This window comes from Spermophilus citellus (genome assembly GCF_964194105.1).
Source record: "Spermophilus citellus genome assembly, chromosome: X".
NCBI classification, from domain to species: Eukaryota; Metazoa; Chordata; class Mammalia; order Rodentia; family Sciuridae; genus Spermophilus; species Spermophilus citellus.
The window spans coordinates 120,338,075-120,359,524 of NC_138190.1; the positions used below are offsets into that span (position 1 = coordinate 120,338,075).

At 39.3% G+C, this 21,450-nt stretch overlaps 1 protein-coding gene across 1 annotated transcript in view; it reads left to right on the forward strand.

Annotated features, from left to right (window-relative positions):
- The window catches only part of GRIA3 (glutamate ionotropic receptor AMPA type subunit 3), a 272,552-nt gene extending 261,396 nt beyond the window's left edge, over positions 1 to 11,156 (forward strand). The window contains exons 14-16 of the mRNA XM_081278184.1: positions 1,232 to 1,346; positions 3,896 to 4,143; positions 9,049 to 11,156. Coding sequence (XP_081134310.1) covers positions 1,232 to 1,346; positions 3,896 to 4,141 — 361 coding nt within the window. The 3' untranslated portion in view covers positions 4,142 to 4,143; positions 9,049 to 11,156. The remainder of the gene's footprint in view (positions 1 to 1,231; positions 1,347 to 3,895; positions 4,144 to 9,048) is intronic.
- The last annotated feature ends 10,294 nt before the right edge of the window (positions 11,157 to 21,450 follow it).

The following is a 21,450-nucleotide window of genomic DNA, read 5'->3' on the forward strand; positions in this document are numbered from 1 at the left end:
AAAAAATCAATAGCTCTAAGAAGAAGACAGGGTAAAGGTCGTTATTCCTATTTTACAGCTGAAAAAAAAAAAATCTCTGAAAGAGAAAAATCTTTCTTTTAGGACCTATTGGGTTTTACGTATTTGCCCTGTGGCTCCCAATACAGTCCTTATACTTTAAGTAGTGAAGGACTGAGGAGCAGTTTCCTTGTCTCCTGGTCCTATGTTGCTTCTCAGATGAGGGAGTCTTCTTTTAGTAGGAACTATTCCTCTACAGTGATACCAATAGGGGCATAATCAGTTTGCCATTTTACATCATGCCATATTAATATTCCATCTTAAAACAATCTGGCCCACTGTCTGGTGATCTGTGTTGACCACAGTCATATGATCATAACAGATAGGCAGGCAGCAAATACTACAGAAACAGTCCATAAGCCAGTTCTTTTTTTTAATATTTATTTTTTAGTTTTTGGTGGACACAACATCTTTGTTTGTATGTGGTGCTGAGGATCGAACCCGGGCCGCACGCATGCCAGGCAAGCGCACTACCGCTTGAGCCACATCGAAATAATTCTCTTATGCAAAACTCAGAAGTCCATATCACACCTTTTAATACTAAAACCAATGTGTGCCTAAATTAGAATACATGTTTGTGAAATAAGGACATGTATGTAGTACAGTTCTTTCTGGGATCATTGCACTGGGCAACAGATTTGTGTAACAAGAAACACAACAAGGCATATTATTTATGTAGGGTCTATCTTCTGTTCAGATTCATCCATTTGTCTCAGTTCACAATATGGAAATGCTTCCCTTTCTGGCCCCATCTCCTCTTCCAATCCTCCCATAAAACTTGCTTTCTGTCTGGAAGTACAACAAGACACCCGGTTAGATCAAACCTAACATGCCTCCGTCACAAAGCTACTGCAAGCTGCCGCTGACTATTGTCACTTGAGGGGAGACCCTCCTCACCACACACAGCCTATCTGAGGAGTGCCTTTTTTTCTATCCTCATTATTTAACAGTGTGTGCCGATTACTCAAAGCGATATGGGCAGGCCCTGGTAAATATAGCGTTGCTGTAGTGTTAACTTTTTATAAGGTAATGCTCAGGTTGCCTGCAGTGTCTAAAATTACTCTGTGGCCAGGGCCCCCTGCTTTATCGCTTTCTATAGTTTTAAAGTAGTTTGAAGCTTGAATAACATAAAATAACATAATATAATGTTATTTATGTTATTTCCCACGTGAAGAACGCCTGTAAACCTTGCAGTATTGAAACTCAGTGAACAAGGCATCTTAGACAAGCTGAAAAACAAATGGTGGTACGATAAGGGGGAATGTGGAGCCAAGGACTCCGGGAGTAAGGTCAGTCGCTGAAGGTCTTTTTGTACTGATTAGCAATCACATTTTGACCCACTGTTTATTTTCTATCCCCAAACGGCTTTCCTTCCCAACACACACTCCCTGACACAGTGGGACCCCTTTATAACACCAGCACTAAAGGAATAAGGCAAACACCAGCCTCAGAGACCTGCCACATAAAATCAATTGTTGGACTCTATAGAGCTGTTGTTATGATTAGGGAACTTGATCTGGCCCACTGTGTTTCCAAAGCTATAAAATAATGAGCTGTGTTATAAGGGGGTTTTACTGTATTTCACATTTTGAGAGTTCAAAGAGAAAACAAGAACAACAACAACAACAACAAAAAAAAAGATCCAGTTGTGACAGTACTTTTTCTTAACCTCTTACAGTGCCAGAGACTTTGTAGTTGTAAATACCTTTGGTTATTAATATATTACATCTGTCCCATATGAACAAATAACAGACTGGTCTCTGTAAACAGAATGATTAGCTCTCTCCAAGCTGCTGTTGTATTGAATTCAGCATCTATTTGGATCTTGAGTCTCATTAAGTCTGTCACACTTCTCTCTTCCAAAGGTGTCATTTGAATCTCTGTACGTAATACTTTTAAAATTTAGTCGCATGCTCCTGAAGGGTATACATTGTCAGGATAACATCACATTGATAAGCATGAAACACTCTTCCCCGCCTCCTTCCTGCCCCCCTTCGCTCCCCTAAGAAAGTTCTTTTTAGTTTCAGTTTTTGCCTTTTCCTTTTTTCAAACTAATATTGTGGTATCAGTTAATTCATTTCATGAAATGCCACTCATTTTCCCTGTGCAGTGAACCATTTTGCTACTGGTTTTCTATGTCCCACATCAGGGAATTCTGCAACTGTTGTGAAACTTATACACATGGAACTTAAAACTGTTCTTGTTGTCACAGCTTACATGGTTTATGTTAACAGACCTTTCCCCTACTTTAAATGACATATACATATATGAATATGATAGCAGAGGGAGGGGTACCAGAAACTAGTCCATTTCCTAATGGACTGTGAAACATCCTTGCAGATAGCCTCACCAGCCTCCTTAAGGAGATGACCCGTTGTTTTATAAGTAATAGAAATTCTTACTACCCACCTAGCTGCCATACATCCTAGAAGAGTAGCCATTTGCAAGGTTGTTGTGGACATGAGGCACCCCCACATCCCCTCCCTGAATGTGATTCAATTTCAAGTATCAGAAGGAAAAGACCATATTGTCTTTACATTTACTTATTTAAATATACCAGAAATAGCTGAACCATATTATTGAGGGTCAGCAATGGCCATCATCTGCTAGTGGTATCATCATTTAAATAAGATGCTCAAATTCACTGATATAATAATTTAGATATTGCATTCAATTACATTCAGCAGCAAAATGGTTACATTCCCTCTAAAAAGACTACAAAATGCTATTTTATTTTATTTTTTTTTTTCAAAGAAAGACTCCTGGCCCTTGGTGTGTCCTACCTCAAGGTAGGGCTCAAGACACCAACTTTTTCTTTCCATTATTTAGTAGTTCAGTTTTTGCTTTTTCATAGAGTTAGACAGCTTAGTCAGATTTGCAGTTTGACCTGAAAGTCACTGACCGGCTTCCTCAATTTTTCCCCCATGTTAAATAGAAAGCAGATAAGTGTAGTATTTTTTTAAAAAAATACTGTCTATGTTCCCTGGAGTAAAAGTTAAAAAAAAAAATGAGCTCAATTTAACTAAAATCATCAGCCCCCTGGAAAGCTTTCTGATTCATATAGAGCCAATCCAGGACCCAGTGGGTCCTCCTGACACTTCCCTTAAACTTCCAGGAATATCAAATGGAGCCAATTCTTTGTGCTGTGTCCTTGTCCCCGCAACACAAAGACTTGCTGCCCTAATTTTGACTAGGATGACAACTCAGCAACCAATTCCCAAGAGGAGCAATTTCTCAGTCACTGGGGGAAAGAGGATGTTTAACCCTTTTTAAACAAACCCTCATGAAGTAACTTCCCTGACAAGAATATCAGGTACCACTAATATTCTCCCCTGGTATCTTAAAGACTAGCTATTGACAAAGTTTGTCACAGGGAGAATGAGGGAGAAAGGGGTGTTGCGGGGCAGAGAGGGGAAAGAGTGCTTCAAGTTCCCAAATGAAAAGAGTATTACATATGTAGAGATTATGTCACAGCTCAACTCTGGAAAATGGTGTTTATTGAAGCCAGCAGAGGAATAAATTATGCTTGTGTTTACTCTTTTGCTCCCATGGCCAAGTGTTGTCTATAGTTGTTGAGCACCATTTTGAGGTACTAAGGGACTAAGGAATGAAAATAAAAAGATATTTAGGTGAGACTCAAAATGGTAAACAGAAGCACAATCTACCATCTTGCTGGTTATTGTGAAACATTAGCCAGTTGCCAGAGTTGAGTCATTACACTTACATCAATGTTTAGTTATTTGACAATTTAGAAATATCCTATGCTGTTGTTATGTATGATAATGTCCCATTGCCTTTGCTTTCCCCAAGAACTAATCGCGTTGTTCATTTCTCTTAGGACAAGACCAGCGCTCTGAGCCTGAGCAATGTGGCAGGCGTTTTCTATATACTTGTCGGAGGTCTGGGGCTGGCCATGATGGTGGCTTTGATAGAATTCTGTTACAAATCTCGGGCAGAGTCCAAACGCATGAAACTCACAAAGAACACCCAAAACTTTAAGCCTGCTCCTGCCACCAACACTCAGAATTACGCTACATACAGAGAAGGCTACAACGTGTATGGAACAGAAAGTGTTAAGATATAGGGGTACGATTAAGGTCTAGTAAACTAATTGGCTTTCCATTACTGTATGTGAAACCTTTATTTTTTTTTCATTGTTTTTTACTTTGGTTTATTGTTTCAAGCTGTCTCTTCTTTGCAATCATTATATTTCTTTGAAAACTGTGCTTTCTTGTCAGGCAGTGATGCTTTTCTGATAGCATAGTTATAATTAAAGTACAATCTGTGATCAAAAAGGAAAAACATTCTCTAGAGCCATACTGTTCAATAGAATCATATGTAAGCCACATATATGAACCACATGTATATTTTTTTAATTTTCTAAAAATCATATTTTAAAAAGTAAAACAAGTACAGCTAATTCCATTTAGGCCAATACATCTAAAATATTATCATTTCAATATGCTTATTAAACAAGAACATTAAAAATAAATGAGATTTTACATTCTTATTCATATTAATCTGGAAGATCTTGGGCATATTTTATACTTAGAGTATATCTCAACTCATACTAGTCATACATCAAATGTTCTATAGTCACATGTGGCTGGTGGCTGCCATGTTGGACAGTGCAACTCTAAGGAAAGCAGCTATTCTGGAAATTGTGTTAAAATTAGGAATTTTAGCAAATTAGTATAGTGCTTCCATTAGGGAGTTAAGGTCCTTTTAGGTAAGCAGCATACCTGAGACAGTTTTCTCAATCTTTGGGTTGCTTTGTTGTCCCTTCCATGGAATGGATACTCAGGTAAGTAAGTGTCTCTCAAAGGACAGTCTAGGCACTAAGCTGCTGGCCAAACTCAAACTAAGGTGAACCTGACTGATATCACTGAGTCTGTCAGCTACAGCCAAACCCCACCAATAATTTGGACATGTTCAAAGGCAAGCTTGTCTTAGGATAATGTCTCCATTTTGGAAGTGTTTATAATAGAATATAGTCTTTTTGCCTTGGAGTGCATCTGCCATTACTAACATGCTTATCTAAAGTGGAACAGAAAATTAGCAACTTCATTTCCCTTATTTTAAGTGATTGATTGACCTCATGTCGATGTGCTAGAATTTTTATTTGTGCATTTCTGTTTTGACCTTCTTATATTTCACATCATGGATCTAAATCCAGGCATTTTTTAAACATTTCATCCAAATAAGTCGTCTGTCTTTACCATGGAAAGTATCATCTTATTTGATAAAGTCGCTGCTGTCCTTTCCTCCTAGAGACTGCAACCTTTTGCCACAATATGTTTAGTACACTGAACTAACCTGCTGACAAAGTGTTTTCATTACATTGGTGACAGTTCAACACTGTGATTAGCACTGTAATTAGCACTGTTTGCATACAAGCATTTAATGTCCCAGTATGTTTAAAACCCTTTACTTGAGTAGGTGATATAGGCCCACTACAATTGGGGGCATATTTTTTGCTTTATTTCATAGGATAGTACTTGACTGATTGTAATCTCACATAGCTTAATTATCCCAAATTCTAAAATGCTGGCATGCAAATAAATAATATACTTTAAATCTGTGTAGCAGCTTTCTAAGTATTCCCACATTTATTCCCTCATTTGAGATGACATGGATCAGGTCATATTTTGTGTTTTGGGTAATTAAAACCCAGCTACATCAAGTGAACTTGCTCAAGAAAAAAACAACTAGGTACTTGCCATTCTTAGATTAGAACTCAATTCTTCCTTCTAAACTGTATTCTTTACTAAACCATATTTCCTCTGAGTATCCGTGGCCTTGTGGCCTCCAGAAAACTTGAAACCCTACTTAGACCTTCTCAAATGAGAAACAGATCTTAAGTTTATGTCCCACTTGTTTATACATGCACAAAAAAAAATCTTAAGGAACTTCATGAAGCCTCCATATGTTCCCATTTTATTCACTCCACACCAGAATATAACCATTCCTACTTTCCCCAGAAAGAATATTTTTGAAGCAAGGCTTCAGAATTAGGATAGCCTGTAGGATTATCAGTCATTCTATTTGAGAATCAATACCCTTACTTCCCAAATACTATACCCTCAATCTTTCTAAAGCCCCAGATTGCCCCCTCAAACATCATTGTGAATGTGAATCATATGGGGATCTTGTAAGATGTACATCCTAATTCATCAGATCAACAATGGGGCTTGAAATTCAACACTCTCACAAGTTGCTAGGTCATGCAGATGCTGCTATTCCAGGGAATAGTAAGATTAGAGAAAATAATCTCAGAGAACATTGACTAAAAAAAGAAAAAATGAAGAAAGGAAGAAAGCAAATGAAAAGAGAAAGAAGAGACATGGGGGAGGATGGGAGGGAGGGAGAGAGGGTGTTTGAACAGAATGCTGCAGTCCTAAAGTGGAGGCCTGGGACATAAAACATGGGAGTAAAGCCTTATAAATTAACTTGCCACAACTCTGGCTCTCTGGTTTTCTTTCATTCATCTTGGTTGATCCACTTTTGTGGAATAAAATTCAGGTTAATTGAGACAAAAGTCACATTTCAATAAACACTGATGCCATTACAGTTACAGCCCAGTTAGCTAGCACCTTGGCAGCTATCTCTGGGATGGTAAGAAAATCTTGGAAGAGCCTCTGTAAACAAATCTGTCCTCCAAGCCTGTGCAAAGTCTCCATACAAGAAGGAAAAGCCTCAGAAGATGCCAGGAAAACCTCACATGTGTCAGTCAAGAGGCACAAAGCAGGCTGAATATGAAATAGAAACCTCTGTGCTGTCCTCAGCCAATTTGGTGATGTGACATTAGGGGAGTGTTGGTTAGGTAAAGAGTGAGCTCTTCATCCTTTCATCTTTTATTTCCAAAGAAGTTCTAAAATATCACCTAGTGACTTCTAATTTATTACCTAGTTATTAGGCTTCTGGTTCTCTGTGTTGACCTAGATCTGTCAGGGTCTATTCACAGGCACAAAGATGGAGAGGCTTCCTGAGATTTTTACATTTATTGCTAATTATCAGAGTCTGCCTTCAGGGTTGATATTACTAGTAATTGTTCAGGAAGGATGGCTCAGGGTAAATCACCTGCAAGAATATGATCCATTGAAATCCGGGTTAACAAAAGAGTACCCTTAAAAGATGAGGAAGTCACCTCTCATTTACTATGGGCAATAGTAGCATTAGGATTATTGGGCCCAGGGGGACATGTGCCTCAACTTCAGACCATGTTTGGCACCCACTAGAGAAAAGATTGTGTCTTAATTACTTGATGCTCCTCTAGATTACTGACCAGCCACTAGAAGTGTGCCCCTCCCCTGCCACAAGCATGCCTTCACAAGTGACTGGCCTTCTGGTGCCACAAATTCACTGAGGTGCTCCCTGAGGTTGATTCTGCTAATTGTTTTAAGAAACTCTTTCCAGTTTCTGCAATGCTGATCAGAATGACTTCAGGCTCCTTTGGCTTTTTCAACAATATTTCTGAAATCCCTCTCAGATGCAAGACCTCAAGATGCCTGAAGTTGGGAGGGGTTCTATTTTTCTCCTAAGACTGTTCTGTTTAGTCTTCCTAGGAAATATTAACTTTGTTCACATTGTTCACCATTTTCAGAATGATATATTCCTTCTGCAGCTTATGGACAGGTATGCTTGCTGGAGAAGTTCTCTTGAATAAGAGAGCTCATTTTATGTGAAATGAGGACCAAATCCTGGATAAATGAGGCAGTGATATTCTTTTTCTCCAAAGAACTTTTACCTCAGTAATAATAATTTATTCTCATTTAAAAGCAGGAATCAAGGTGCTTGGGATATGGCTCAGTGGTACAGCATTTGTCTGGCATGTGTGAGGCCCTAGGTTTAATCCAAAGAACATGAAATATCAGAGGCACTGAGAGGTTAGGTCACTCGCCCGAAGTCATGCAGCTAGGTAGTGACATCTCATAACCAACGGAGAAATGGGGACTCTGACTTTCTGCCACAGATATAAAATTTTTCTTAACTTCTGAAAGATATATGACCCAGGACTTAGGGGTTCCAAGGAAGAGATTGGCCCACTTCCATGATAGTCTTTTAGGCTTCAGGTGCATGCATCTTCAACATTCTTCTTGCAGATAACTTTTATTCCAGGGTCAATGGTACATAATGATTACATCATTCTGTTGTGATCAATTTAGTATTCACTCACAAGAAAGAGAAGTATCTCCTTAGTATACAGGGAAAAGATGTTGAGGTGGGTATAGTTTGAAGAGGAGCAAGAAAGTCTTCTTCAGTTTTCTGAGTTGGGGCCAATTAATCCCCTGCAATAGTTAATTGATGTCTTCAAAAGGAGAGTGCCACCAGCAGCATCTCAATCAGGCTCACAATGTCAGGGCAAACACCCATGGGTTCCTGGCCCTTTCATGGATATCATGCTCTGGCCTCTTTTGCTACTCTTTAAAGTCCTTGTACTATTTTTAGGCTTTAAAAACTAAGGTTGTAGGTATTTTTTAAAAAATAAACAGTCACCTTTCTTGCAAGGAGTAGTAAATTTTGTTCTCCAGTCAAAATGCACTTCAATTCAGTAAGTCACACAAGATTTCTTACCCTCTATTGTAAATGAATAGTCTTTTGTCACAGGTTCTATAATCAGAATACACTCTTCCATGTAGTTCTCTTGAATATCTCTATTTAAATACCACTACAACTTCCTAGTATACCTACATTCTGAGTGATTAAAGTCTTCAGTTAGACTTTGCAATAGACTTTGCCTGTATATTCCTTAGTATAATCAATCCAGATAGTAGAGAATTATCCTAATTTAGCCTATTGCAAAGCATTTGCATCAAGTTGAAGAATTTAACCAGGCCTGCTGTCTAAAGCCATTTGAATAGGCTGCAGCCCCAGTAATGCCAATTTGAGATAATAGCCATCATTTTTGTTCAAGATAGATTGAGCCATAATAAACTTCTCAATTCCAAATAGAAAACCCCTTCAAATTTAAATTTCCCCTTTCCTTTGCAGATCCCTTCCCACTGGAGGCATGTGATGAGAGGAAATCATCGAAAATGTGGCTGCTTCAAGGATCCTGAGCCAGATTTCACTCTCCTTGGTGTCGGGCATGACACGAATATTGCTGATGGTGCAATGACCTTTCAATAGGAAAAACTGATTTTTTTTTTCCTTCAGTGCCTTATGGAACACTCTAAGACTCACGACAATGCAAACCATCATTGAAATCTTTTTGCTTTGCTTGAAAAATTAAAATAAAAACCAACAAAAAAAATGGACGTGCAAGATTCCAGTATGCGAAAAAAGTCTTATTTTAAAAAGTCAATTCAACAAAAGCCATTCTTTGATACCACTGCACAATATACAAACACCATGTTCTTTAATACACACACACACACATACACACACACATACACACAAATTTAAAATTCCAATTAAGCAAATAGGCCCATCTTAGCTAAAAGAATTAGTTCCTCCAGATTAAAAAAATAAAAAAATAAAAAAACCTCTGTCTCCCAGTATTTGGAAAGACAGACTGGCATTTCTTCTAGGATCTGCTGATCAGATGTTTTTGGTATTTCCTGTTGGTGGTGATGTTCTGTGCACCCTATTTTCTTTCAATGTTGCTGAAATGTGTATATCTTTAGACTGTAAATGCAACACTTAAGAAAATTCAAATGCTTTGGAAAAGGGACTAAGTGGCGACTTCTCTGTGTTCCTGAAATAGTTTTGTGAAAATGCTTTGATAACTTCCCACTTGGTAAAGGGATCAATAGAGCTTTCAAAATTGTCTTGTGTGTGTAGCAAGGGACGGGGCACTATCAGGCATACCTATCGGTGCTTTCCTAAAACAGATCCCGGGGCTTTCCAAGAAGTTTGGAATTTCAGCTCACAGATCTGTTTTTCTTGCTTCAGTGTGCATTTTAAGTCAATATAGCTGAGTATTTAGCATTGAGGTGAGGGAAATGCTGCCTATACTCCCAGATGTGTTTAGAATATCTTTCTCAGAAACAACACTGTGTTTAGCTCTGCTTTCTCTGCTAAGTATGCCTTTCAAGTGTACACCACGGAGACAGAACCGCGTTGCAAGGCGGGCCAGTGGGTTCAGACCACAATTCTCAATCTGACTTTACTCTTGCTCGGTCTGTCTTACCAGCTGTTGCCTGCTACTGCCGGTGGCTCTCCATCAGACTGCATGTGTCCTTTTCTAGTTTGCAAAGACTAAAATGCATTCCCAAACCTACAGCTAATCTGAGGGCCTCAGCATCACTCCCAGGTCCTTGCTTGGAGCAGTTTCTCTACTGACTCTCAGAAGATCGCTCTACTGCTCCATGAGCTATCAAGTAACTAATTGCATACCTGCCGTTGGCATCATCAGAACAGTCAGAGGAAATAGTCTCCGCTCACTAATTACCTCCTATATAACGACGTACGCTTTCCGTAGTTCAGTAGTTCGCTCTCATCAGTAACGTGCATTGGGAAGTTTCCAGACTGTAAAAACTAGGAGCTCGCCTTCATTTCCCAAGTGTGACCCTTAGATGCTTAGTTGACTCGCTGCATATTTGCTCTTGTCTTCAGAAAAGAAAGGAAGAAGTCTCGTTCCAACGAAATGTTTCCAGAAAAGTGTAATATAAACTTTCATTCCAAAAATGGTGTCATAAGCAAATAACTTACCTGTCAGATTTTAAATGGTATTTGAACACAAAAGAAAGCTGTTGTGTTTTTGTTTTGTTTTGTTTTCATGAAACTGTGATTTTCAACTTATGAATGCTATAATGTCCCAGTGTGGGAAGCTAACGCTGTGTGAATATGAAGTTGTATAAAACAAACCAACCAACCTACATACAAATGTTTTCATAGGCACTGTATAAAGAGAAATGTATGTTTATTGACTCAAATCAGTTTTTCAGAAAGGAAACTTCACTGGGATAAAGAAGCGGGTAAATTGGTTTGTTATTTAAAAAAAAAACTTGCATGTTTAAAAAAATGTTGATTGCTTCAAATTTCTGCTACTAACTTCAAGCTATGGGAGTTTGGCAATAGTCACTTGAGGATTTTTTTCCAATTCTTTTCTTTTTGTTGTTAAAGCTGTACTTCAATGAACAGAAAAATTGCCAAGCAAACTAATGGCCGTAAAAGCATAAATTGCATGTGTGGGCATAATTACGGAGCCTCATTGCCATGAGGCATTGTACAAAATTTTAATACATTTTGTAAATAAAATTATAAAGAAAGAATTTGGTTTCTGTGCTTCAATTATCTGTTTAAAATTTACCTGGATGTAGATGCTGAGAAGTTAGTATTCACTAATTTATTTCCTACCTAAAGCTTTGCAATTGATGTAACAGTCACCTTACTTGTGTTTCTCACAAAGGATTGCATCTCTCCTCCCCCGACTGCAATGAAAGGCAGGCTCAGACTCCTCAGCTAAACCTGAAGTTAGTTTGATGTTGGGGCCTTCCATCCCCATTCTTGGCCTCCTCTACCTTTTGGGACCCCCCTCTGTTGGAAAACCATTATTTCTCCAAGGGTGATGCAGAGTGGGAGAAGAAATAATGAATTGAGGACTCTACAGTTTTTAGAATATTTCTGAGGCAAAAATGAAAAGCTAAAGATCTAGTCTTATCTGCAGATTCTGAACATGGAATACATCTTTCTCTGATAAATTAATCAGGTGCTTAAATGCAGACCAGTTTTATATGATGGTCACCATAGAAAAGAGGACACAATGATAGATAGAAAGAAGAAAGGATAATTGGCAACAGAGCCAGAAAAAAGGAAAGTGAGATACTAGAAAGATCAAGGAAGAAACATATCTGGAACTAGAGAGTTAGAAAGCAAAGAATGCAAGACCTTGGAGAAGAAAAATAGAAATTAAAAAAGAAGGCTCTGACACAGTGGTCAACTTGGCCTGTAGGCCCCAGCAACATTAATACCACTTTCACTATCCTCTGAAATGCTGATTGGCTATTGAATTACTTAAACTTTAGAGTTCATCTTCAACTGCTTTCCTTTTAAAAAAATTAAGACACGTGTAATAGTTCTACCAAAAGAAAAGTGATTATCTAGGGAGAAGATTCAGTGACTAGACTAGACTGATGGTCCTCTTGGGGGCTGAGGTAACCCATTCAAGTACCAAATGATGTCTCCAGATCTTCCAAAATAATAGATTTCTATTTTAACAGAAACTGATTCCTTACCCCAAAGGAGAAGCTACTCTCAGGTGTTGTGGCAAATGAAAATAAAGCACTGTCTTGGTTTAGCTGGGGTTTGGTGTTTTTTCTCCTTGGAGGAAGAGAGAAGCAAAGGAGAATACCGTTTCTCAAATTGGATTCTAGGTAGCTATGTATTTTGCTCACATATAGGAACGGACTTGCCAACTAGATTTGCGAAAATCCCTTGAGCTTCAAATGACTCTCTCCCTCTGTGCACAAAAGGAGAATGACTCTTGATCTCTGCTTTGATTTTCCTGCCCTGTTAAGACTCACATCTAATCACACTCTGTCAATAGAACAATCTTCAAACAGAAAAGGCAAATGCATTTAAATGAAATCTTGGTAGGATCATGGGAGAAATAGTGCTTCAAATTGCTTCCCTGCTGTTGAATGGGGGAAAGACTTGACAGTGACTTGAGGAGATGAACATAAAGAAGAACAAACTGAGAAACAAGAAGCAAAACCATATTCAGATTCAATCAAGCAAAAGACACTAATATTTTATTTCACAAGAATCAGAGTCCAGTTATAAGTACAAATACCACCAAAACCTATTATTAGGGAAAGAGTTACTTTCAAAATTGGAGCCAGTTTTCAACTACTCTGGCTATATCCCTCCCCTTTTCTCTTTACCCTGGTGGACCAGGCTTCTGGGTACCAATTTATCATCAGATCACTTACTTGGCAGACATGAAACTCATCAACAATATACCTGCATGCAATTGTGGGAGAACACAACTTAACACTCCATCAGGAAATCTCTCTTGATTTAAAGGGTACTAGAAGAGCTTGCAGTTTTACCCCTGTCACTGAACTAAAGGAAGAGTACATTCTTGGGTGAGAGTTTTAGATGACACTAAGAATTAAGGAAAGCTGCCCCCAGAATTAAAAGTGAAGGAATAAAGTGCGAGGACACATCTCACACATGTAAGACTGGGAGTCATGGATGAATCATTTATCCTCAGTGAAAACAGAGGGCACTTAGCACTTCTCAAAAGGCCCTTGGGAGAGCATTGTTGTCATGAGAAGATAAAAGGGGGCATTTGGGGGGGGGGGTATCTGTCAGTATCCCAAACCTAATGCTATGTCCTCAGCATCCTCAACAGTGAGGGTTCACAAGCCCCATTTAAATGGCTTTTTGACAGTCATTGTCATTGTAAGGAAACATCACCTGGACAATATGGTGGGGAGAAGTCATGTACTCTCTTCCTCTGCTTACCAGATGAGGAAGTAGCAAACTTGGTACCTGCCCTCATTGCAGTCTTGGTGATACTGTACATGATAACTAGAAAGAATTTGTGTCCAATTCTCTGCTCAGAGAAAACACCATAAAGAACCCAAAAGGGAGACTTTCCATTTGCCCCTTCACTTCCACTTGTTCTTCCTAACACAATTGGGTGGAACGTAAATAAGTATCTCTTTGTTCCTTGAAAGCTATGAGCCTTTGCAAGGGAGGAATCATACCAGGCCCCTGTAAGCCTCTGCTGAGAACCTCCCAATGACTACTTTCCTACCAGCCTGCCCACCCTTGGAGCAGGAGGCATTGGCTTATTTGTTGACTCGTGACGCCCTAGCTATAAAACTGTAAAAGAACCTGCAATGACAGCCTAAGAAATAATCCTCTCCCCATGTCAACAGCTTTGGCAAAATTACCCCACAGTGGCTTCATTGAGCTTCAATCCTATAGCAAAACAGTTGATTTACAATTTTCCTAATAAATATTCATTAAGCCTGAACAAGTCAATTAAGCTCTGGCGGCAGCTCACAAAAAGCTTAAATATAGGCAGATGGGGAAACAACTTTCAAAATAATCCCAAACAACATTGCAGTGTTCTACCACAAGAGTGCAAAAGCTTCCCCGAGAGACCACAAACCCTCTCTGAACCTGATGAAATGCTCTAGGGCTCACATTTCCCCTTATTTATAGTATAGCTTCAGAAAAGCTTGATGCACCCTTCAACTCCATTTCCTCAATTATTGCTGTATGACTTCTGCCACCATCACTCTGCAGGAACTTCCTTTGCCAAAGTCATCAACAAACTATAATTTGTACTTTATCATAAGAGCTGGCAAACTTCAGCCCTTGGGCTAAATCCAACCCACCACCTGTTTCTGTGAATAGAGTTTTATCGAAACACACCTACACCTATTTATTTATGTATTATCTGTGCCTGCTTTCACCATACAATGGCAAAGTTGGCTAGTTACAACAGTATTACCCACAAAGTCTAAAATATTTACTTAGCTGCCTTTTACATAAAAAGTTTCCCAATTCTTACTTTGCCCTACATTGATAGTCATCATCTTATTTGACTTCTTTCCAGAATTGGGGGCTATTAACTTTTCCCATCTTAGAAATCTCTATTCCTTTGATGTATGTGACAACACTCTTTTCTGGTTTTCCTCCTACCCTGGTGCTGCTAATATGCTTCCTGGTATCCTCTTCTATCTCTTAGTATCAATGTTCTCCCAAATTCTCCCAAATTCTACCATGTTCTTCCTTTCTCTCCAGTCTCTACACTTTTCCTAGGCACTATACCATGGTATCCAATGGTTTCCATTTCCACCTATATTATGTTGTCTCACAGCCTCTTTTTCTATCACAAATTTCCCTCCTGAGCTCCAAACAAGCATATCCAAATACCTGAGCTGGGGATGTAGCTCAGTGGCAGAGTGCTTGCCTAGGATGTGTGAGGATCTGAGTTCAATTCTTAGTACCAGAAGGGAAAAAAAAAATGTCTGTTAGACCCTCCTCACCTGAATTAACCCACAAGCACACCAAACTTGCTTACATTCCTAACACAGAATTTATTTCTGTTCTTTCCCACACCTCATTGCAACCAGAGTTCCTGCTACAAGTGCCCATCTTGACTTCAAACCACATCTATGGGGACTAAAATAAAATATAATAAATCTAACACACTTTAAAAGGCAAATGTGATAATCTGAGGAAAAACATGCTTGCACTCAAAGTAGACCCCACAGTACAATAACATTTTTTAAAAAGCTGCATCAGTTTAACATCAAGTTGGATAGCTAGAAAATGTAGTGAAAAGTAAACATATTGTCCTTGCATCTTTTAGATCTTGGAAATATAATACGGTTTGCACTCATGTGAAAGAAAGTCAAGTAGAGTTATCATCAAGGGGTTATCAAGCCCCAAGAAAGCTAACCAAGGGCCCCAATCACTTCTCAAAACATAATAATAAAAAATAAAAATTTAAAAATTTTTTAAAAAAATTTTAAAATTAAAAAAACATAATAATAAAAGGAGGTAGATCAGCTCCTCCAAGAGAGATATTAGATATAAGAGTAGAATAACAGAATAAGAAAAAAAATAGGTGAGGGGGTTGTGCATTCAGTTTATATGTACTCAAACATGTATACTTGTGTAAGGGTTCAAAATAGTCTACACAGCCCATCCTTTTTTTAAAAAAAAAAATATTTCTCAGTTGTAGTTGAACACAATGCCTTTATTTTATTTATTTTTTTATTTTTATGTGGTGCTAAGGATCAAACCCAGGGCCTTGCAAGTGCTAGGTGAATGCTCTACCACTGAGCCATGGCCCCAGCCCTACACAGTCCATTCTTGAGATTTTTTTTCCTTACCCTTTGCTGCAGACTGAATTGTGTCCCCTCTGAAATTCATATGTTGATCCCTAACCCCCAATGAAACTTGATTTGGAAATAGGACATTTAGGAGATAATTAAGGTTAAATGAGGTCATAAGGGTGAGGTCCTAATTTGACAGGATTGGTGACCTTATAAGAGGAGGAGAAGGATAAAAATCTCTCTTTGTGCACATGCATGTACATAAGAAAGGCCATGTGAGCACACAGTGACAAGGTGACTATCTGCAAGCCAGGAAGACAGCCCTCACTGGAACCTGACCATGCTGGTACCCCACTCTCTGACTTTCAGTCCCCAGTACTGTAAGAAAATACATTTTGGGGCTGGGATAGTGTCTCAGCAGTAGACTGTTCACCTAGCACACTCAAGGCCCTGCGTTCGATCCTCAGCACCACATAAAACAATAAATAAATAAAATAAAGATATTTTTAAAAAGAAAAGGAAATACATTTCTATTATTTAAACCACCAAATCTTTGGAATTTTGTTTTGGCAGCCCAAACTGTGCCATGCCTTTTCTTGTTTCCATGTTTTTGCACATGTTTCTCCATTTACCTGTTATCCCCTTCCCCCACTTTTATGCCTGACTAACTTATATTCTGGCTTTAAGACAAAATTGAAATCATTTCTTCTGGGAAGTCTTCCTTGCCTTTTCTGCCAAGGATGGTGCTAGGGACTCTATGGTTTTGCTCCCATTTCAGTAGTGCTTACATTTTTCATAGAACTTGTTGAGAGAGAGAGAGAGAGAGAGAGAGAGAGAGAGAGAGAGAAGAGAGAGAGAGAGAGAGAGAGAGAGAGAGAGAGAGAGAGAGAGAGAACTCCCCCCACCTCACCAGGAACAAAATACATACCTCAAAGCCATGCCTCCAGGTACCTACCTCCTCCAGCCACACTCTATCTGCCTACAGTTATCACCCAGTAAATTCCTACCAGGGATTAATGCACTAATTAGGGTAAAGCTCTCATAACCCAATTATTTAACCTCTAACCTTTGTCTCACACATGAGCTTCTGGGGGACACCTCATATATAAACCATAATAGTACTCTAAAGGCATATTGTCTTCCCTACCAGATCATGGGCTGAGACCTGGACAGTCTCCTAGTTATTTCCACAATTGGAATGGGATTGTTAATGCTTCAAGAGCAAATGAATGATATATAGAAGTGGGGGGAAAAACAGAGGCTTAACTTAGGAAATAATGTTGAAGATAGAGAAGAGAAGCCACCTTATACTATGTAAAATGAAAAATTTTAAAAAATTCATGATCTTTCTATGTAAAGAGGTTCACACCCCCCCCCCCCGCCATGTAATCAACCTATCAGCAAAGGCAATTTTCCACAACCTTCCATTTCTCAGTATCTCTCTTATCCCAAAAGAAGCCCAACCTCACACCAGCCAGGCAACCTAGCACTCATCTTCCCCTGGGTGTGGCATATCTCTTACATTAGTCACCATCACCACTCTGTGGGTGTCCTCCTTGGCCAATGCCCCAAGCTACTTCACTGAATCTAGGTCATGAATTGATTCACAAGACACTCAGATGTGCAAATCTAATCTCCTTTGTGAGGTTCACCCTCTATATAGTAGTTGGGAAATACAAATTTTAATCTATAAAAATTTAGCTCATATATATACTGCATTAGGCTCAGGCCATATGGAAGACAAAGTCATATACTCTTTGTACCCACCTTCCAGAAAGGGCTTGCCATCTAGCTACAAGAAATGTAATTAGCTTACAGGCACCAACTGTTAGCATCTTCAAAATCTGCCTCAGTTTTTGAACCCAGGTCACATTCTTGAGGCAGCTCATTCAATAAAATGGCTATAATCAAGGTTGCATGCTCTGGGGAAAACTCCAGCCAATGACCAAGCAAAGCAATAGTACAAGTACCTAGCCATTTCTACTCAATATGGGACTTCTCTAATGAGCAATCTCTGCTCTGGAGAGCTCCCTTGGGCTGGCAGAGACTTTGTCAGGTCTGCATCACAATCTCATGGACCCCCTTGCTCAATTCTGTTTGTCCTTCCCTGCCTCTCCTCGTGCACTGATCCTAATAAACTTTTTTTGCACTCCTAAATCCTTCTCAGCCTCTGCTTCTCTGAGAGTCCAACCTGTGACATTTGGTACCAAAAGTAGTCCAAGGAAGTAGGCCATCATATGGCTCTCAGTGACTGGATTCACCAGCACCCAGCTAGTAATAAGGACCTTAGTTCTGGTGGAAGGTTATATATAGACAATCCCTGAAACAAGGTGGCAGCCCAATGGTTAAAGCTTCCCCTTGCCATGTTTCAGAAAAATGTACCAGTGGGGAGGATACATTAGCTGGTGGAATGACTCAAACATTTTAAATGTATATGGGAGAAAACGGAATTTTATGCTTTTTTACTGTTACATTAATGCCCTACAAACAGATAATTTAAAGTTGAAGGCAAATAACACTTAAAAAGTAAATGTGAGCCCAGTGCAGTGCCACATGCCTGGAATCCCAGGACTTGGGAGGCTGAGGCAGGAGGATCATGAGTTCAAAGCCAGCCTCAGCAAAAAACAAGGCACTAAAAAACTCAGTGAGATCCTGTCTCTAAATAAAATACAAAATAGGGTTGGAGATGTGGCTAAGCACCCCTGAGTTCAATACCCCGTACCAAGAAAAAAAAAAAAAAACTAAATGTGAAAACACAGAAGTCCCTTTCATAGCTTACAAAGAAGCCCCCATTTACAGCAATAGGTGAACATGAAAAGCTGAAGATTAAATCCAGGATTTGATCATTACAGTGACTAAACTTCAATATTCAAGTGAGGCAAGTAAGTTACACCAAAGTTGAGGTTCTAGTAGAAAAAACTTGGGATCCTGACACATGGGATGGAGACATGTATGTGAATTAAGCAAATGCTCCCAAAGATTTTGACTCCTTAGTCTTCTCCAAAACTTCTGAGCCTCTAAAAGCAGCCCACTCTTCCCCCAATAACTGCCAGTACTTCCTCCATATAAGACAATATAAAGTTCTTTCTTCTGTAAAACAACAGGCCTATCTGTAGCACAGCCCTTCTAAAAACAAGTATTGTGCCCCAAAGAAAATAAGACCTAACTAGTATGTGCTGACAGGACTCAGGAGATGAGATTCTGAAGGTAATTATCAAGGGGAGCTTCATCATAAGATTGGGCTAGAAAGGGATTGTTGATTTGGGGACACTCTCTTGGGATAAAGAACTAACCATAACAGGGACCTCAAAAAGTAGTGTAACTCACTGCTCAGGTGGCTTGATAAGCCTGGAAAAATCAGTGACCCATACTAAGTGATGTTGAAATTCCTGAATTGCTCTGGCATATAGTAGAGGAAGGAATTATAAGGCCAAAGGAAACAGGCATGCTGGATTGGATATATTGTTGAAACCAGAAGATACTATGCTGCATAGGAGGACACAGGGGACACATCCTTCACCTAGACCATCAAGAAGACAGGTAAAGTTGACATCAGAATTATCAAGAAATACAGTAGTGGTTCTCCTTTGAAGGCCAAGGCAGATGATAGGAAAGCTGTTCCCTTGGTTTGTTATTAGAAATGCACTAATTAGGGTAAAGCTCTCATAACCCAATTATTTAACCTCTAACCTTTGTCTCACACATGAGCTTCTGGGAGACACCTCATATATAAAACATAATAGTACTCCAACCCTCTGCAACCCCAGAAACACAAACCAGGTGATAAGCTTTTCACCACTAGAAGCCAAGGGCTTGTAATTATTGTAAAAGTAGATGTGATTAGAGTGGCAACCAAGTGGGCCTGATCTGTAGAGAATTAAAGGGATGATTAATAGAACAAGCATCACCAGAGGCAAAAGAGATGGGCAGCCAAAAAGGGTATTGCTTAATATGTATAATTTTAAAAGGAGTAATAAATCATCAGAAACTAGAAGTCAGTCTTCCAATTTATAAATTCATGATTTCAGGAATTTGAGTATAGCTCAGCGGTAGAGTGCTTGCCTAGCTTGCATGAGGCCCTGGGTTCAATCCTCAGCACTACAAAAAATATATCATGATTCCTAGTCCTGAGCTAATTTTAAGCCTTAGAACCCATTGATGAAAGAGATGCCTCCTAGGAGAAGAATCCTGTAATACCAGTCTTTCCTCTGGTCCTTATCAAAAGTCATCTACTTGGGTGAAGTTACTGTGTTAATCAAGAGTTCCATTACTCTGACACAATACTCAAAGTAAACAATTTGCAGGAGGAAAGGTTTATTTTGGCTCACCATTTCAGAGGTTTCAGTCCATGGTTGGCTAGTTAGCTCTGTTGCTTTGGGACCTGTGTGGAGGTGGAACATTATGGTAGGAAGTGCACAATAGAGCAAAGCTGCTCACCTCATGGTGGTCAGGGAGCAGAGAGAGAAAAGAGATGGGGGTTCCAACATCCTCTTCAAGGGCACACCCCTATGACCTAACTTCAACCCAGTAGGCTCCAACTCCTAAATGTTCCACCACCTTTCAATAGCTCCACAGTGTGGCAACCAAGCCTTTAATACAAGGGCCTTTGGGGAACACTTCAAATCCAAACTATAGCAGTTACTTTACATTATTTGCACATAGTGTACATTTACCGTACACTAGGAAAAGAAGCATATCCAGCTATTGCAAGGACTATTGGGGCCAGGATCTGAGTTGACATTGTTACTTACAGATATAAAGCATCATCATGTCTACCTGTTAGAGTAAAGTCAACAGATGTTAAGTGTTATATGGAGTCCTGCCTAATGCCTTGCTTGTAATAGATCTATTGGGTCTGCTGACTAACCTGATGGTCACTTTCCTCGTCTCTGAGTGTATAGTTGAGAGAGACATGCTGAGCAGTGAAAGTAATCTTTATACAAGATCCTTGGTCATAATAGAGGAAAAGTAGGAGAAGTTTGTGAAACGACCCCACCCCAAAGTAACTAAACAAGATGATAAATCAAAAACAATATCACATCCCAAGAATGACGGTGGAATTTACTGCCATTTACAAAGATTAAAATCCTGTGACATTAAAAAATGGATCTGCCTAGATGGATCCTGGAAAATGACTATGGACCACTTCAAATTCAACAAGGAGTACCTGGTTTCAGGTACATGGTATGCAGGTATTGATTTAGTAAGTACTTTCCTATCCCAATCAGGAAAGATCCAAAACAGTGAGCATTCATATGAAAGAGGCAACATATTCATTTACAGTTTTGCCTCAGGGCTAGGTTAATTCTCATACCCTCTGTTATAATGAGATATGGACCATCTGGACATCTTTTAGAGTATCATTTTGGTTTTTTACATCACCATGCTGATCCAGCAGAACGAACAAGAAAAGACCAGCATGCTGGAGGCCTTGGTAAGACACTGCTCCACAGAGTGGTGTCATGCAGGGTCTCTGACCCAGGAAACAGATTTGGGGTTTGGCAGGTGGAAGAAGATTGCAAGGCCTGATGGGAATATTGGTCATCCTTTATTCAGAAGTGGCCAAAGCCATTAGCCAGCCCCCCACCTCCAACCATTTTCATAGGCCCTTTTTTTTATATAGCACAGAAAAGAAGGCATACTGCAA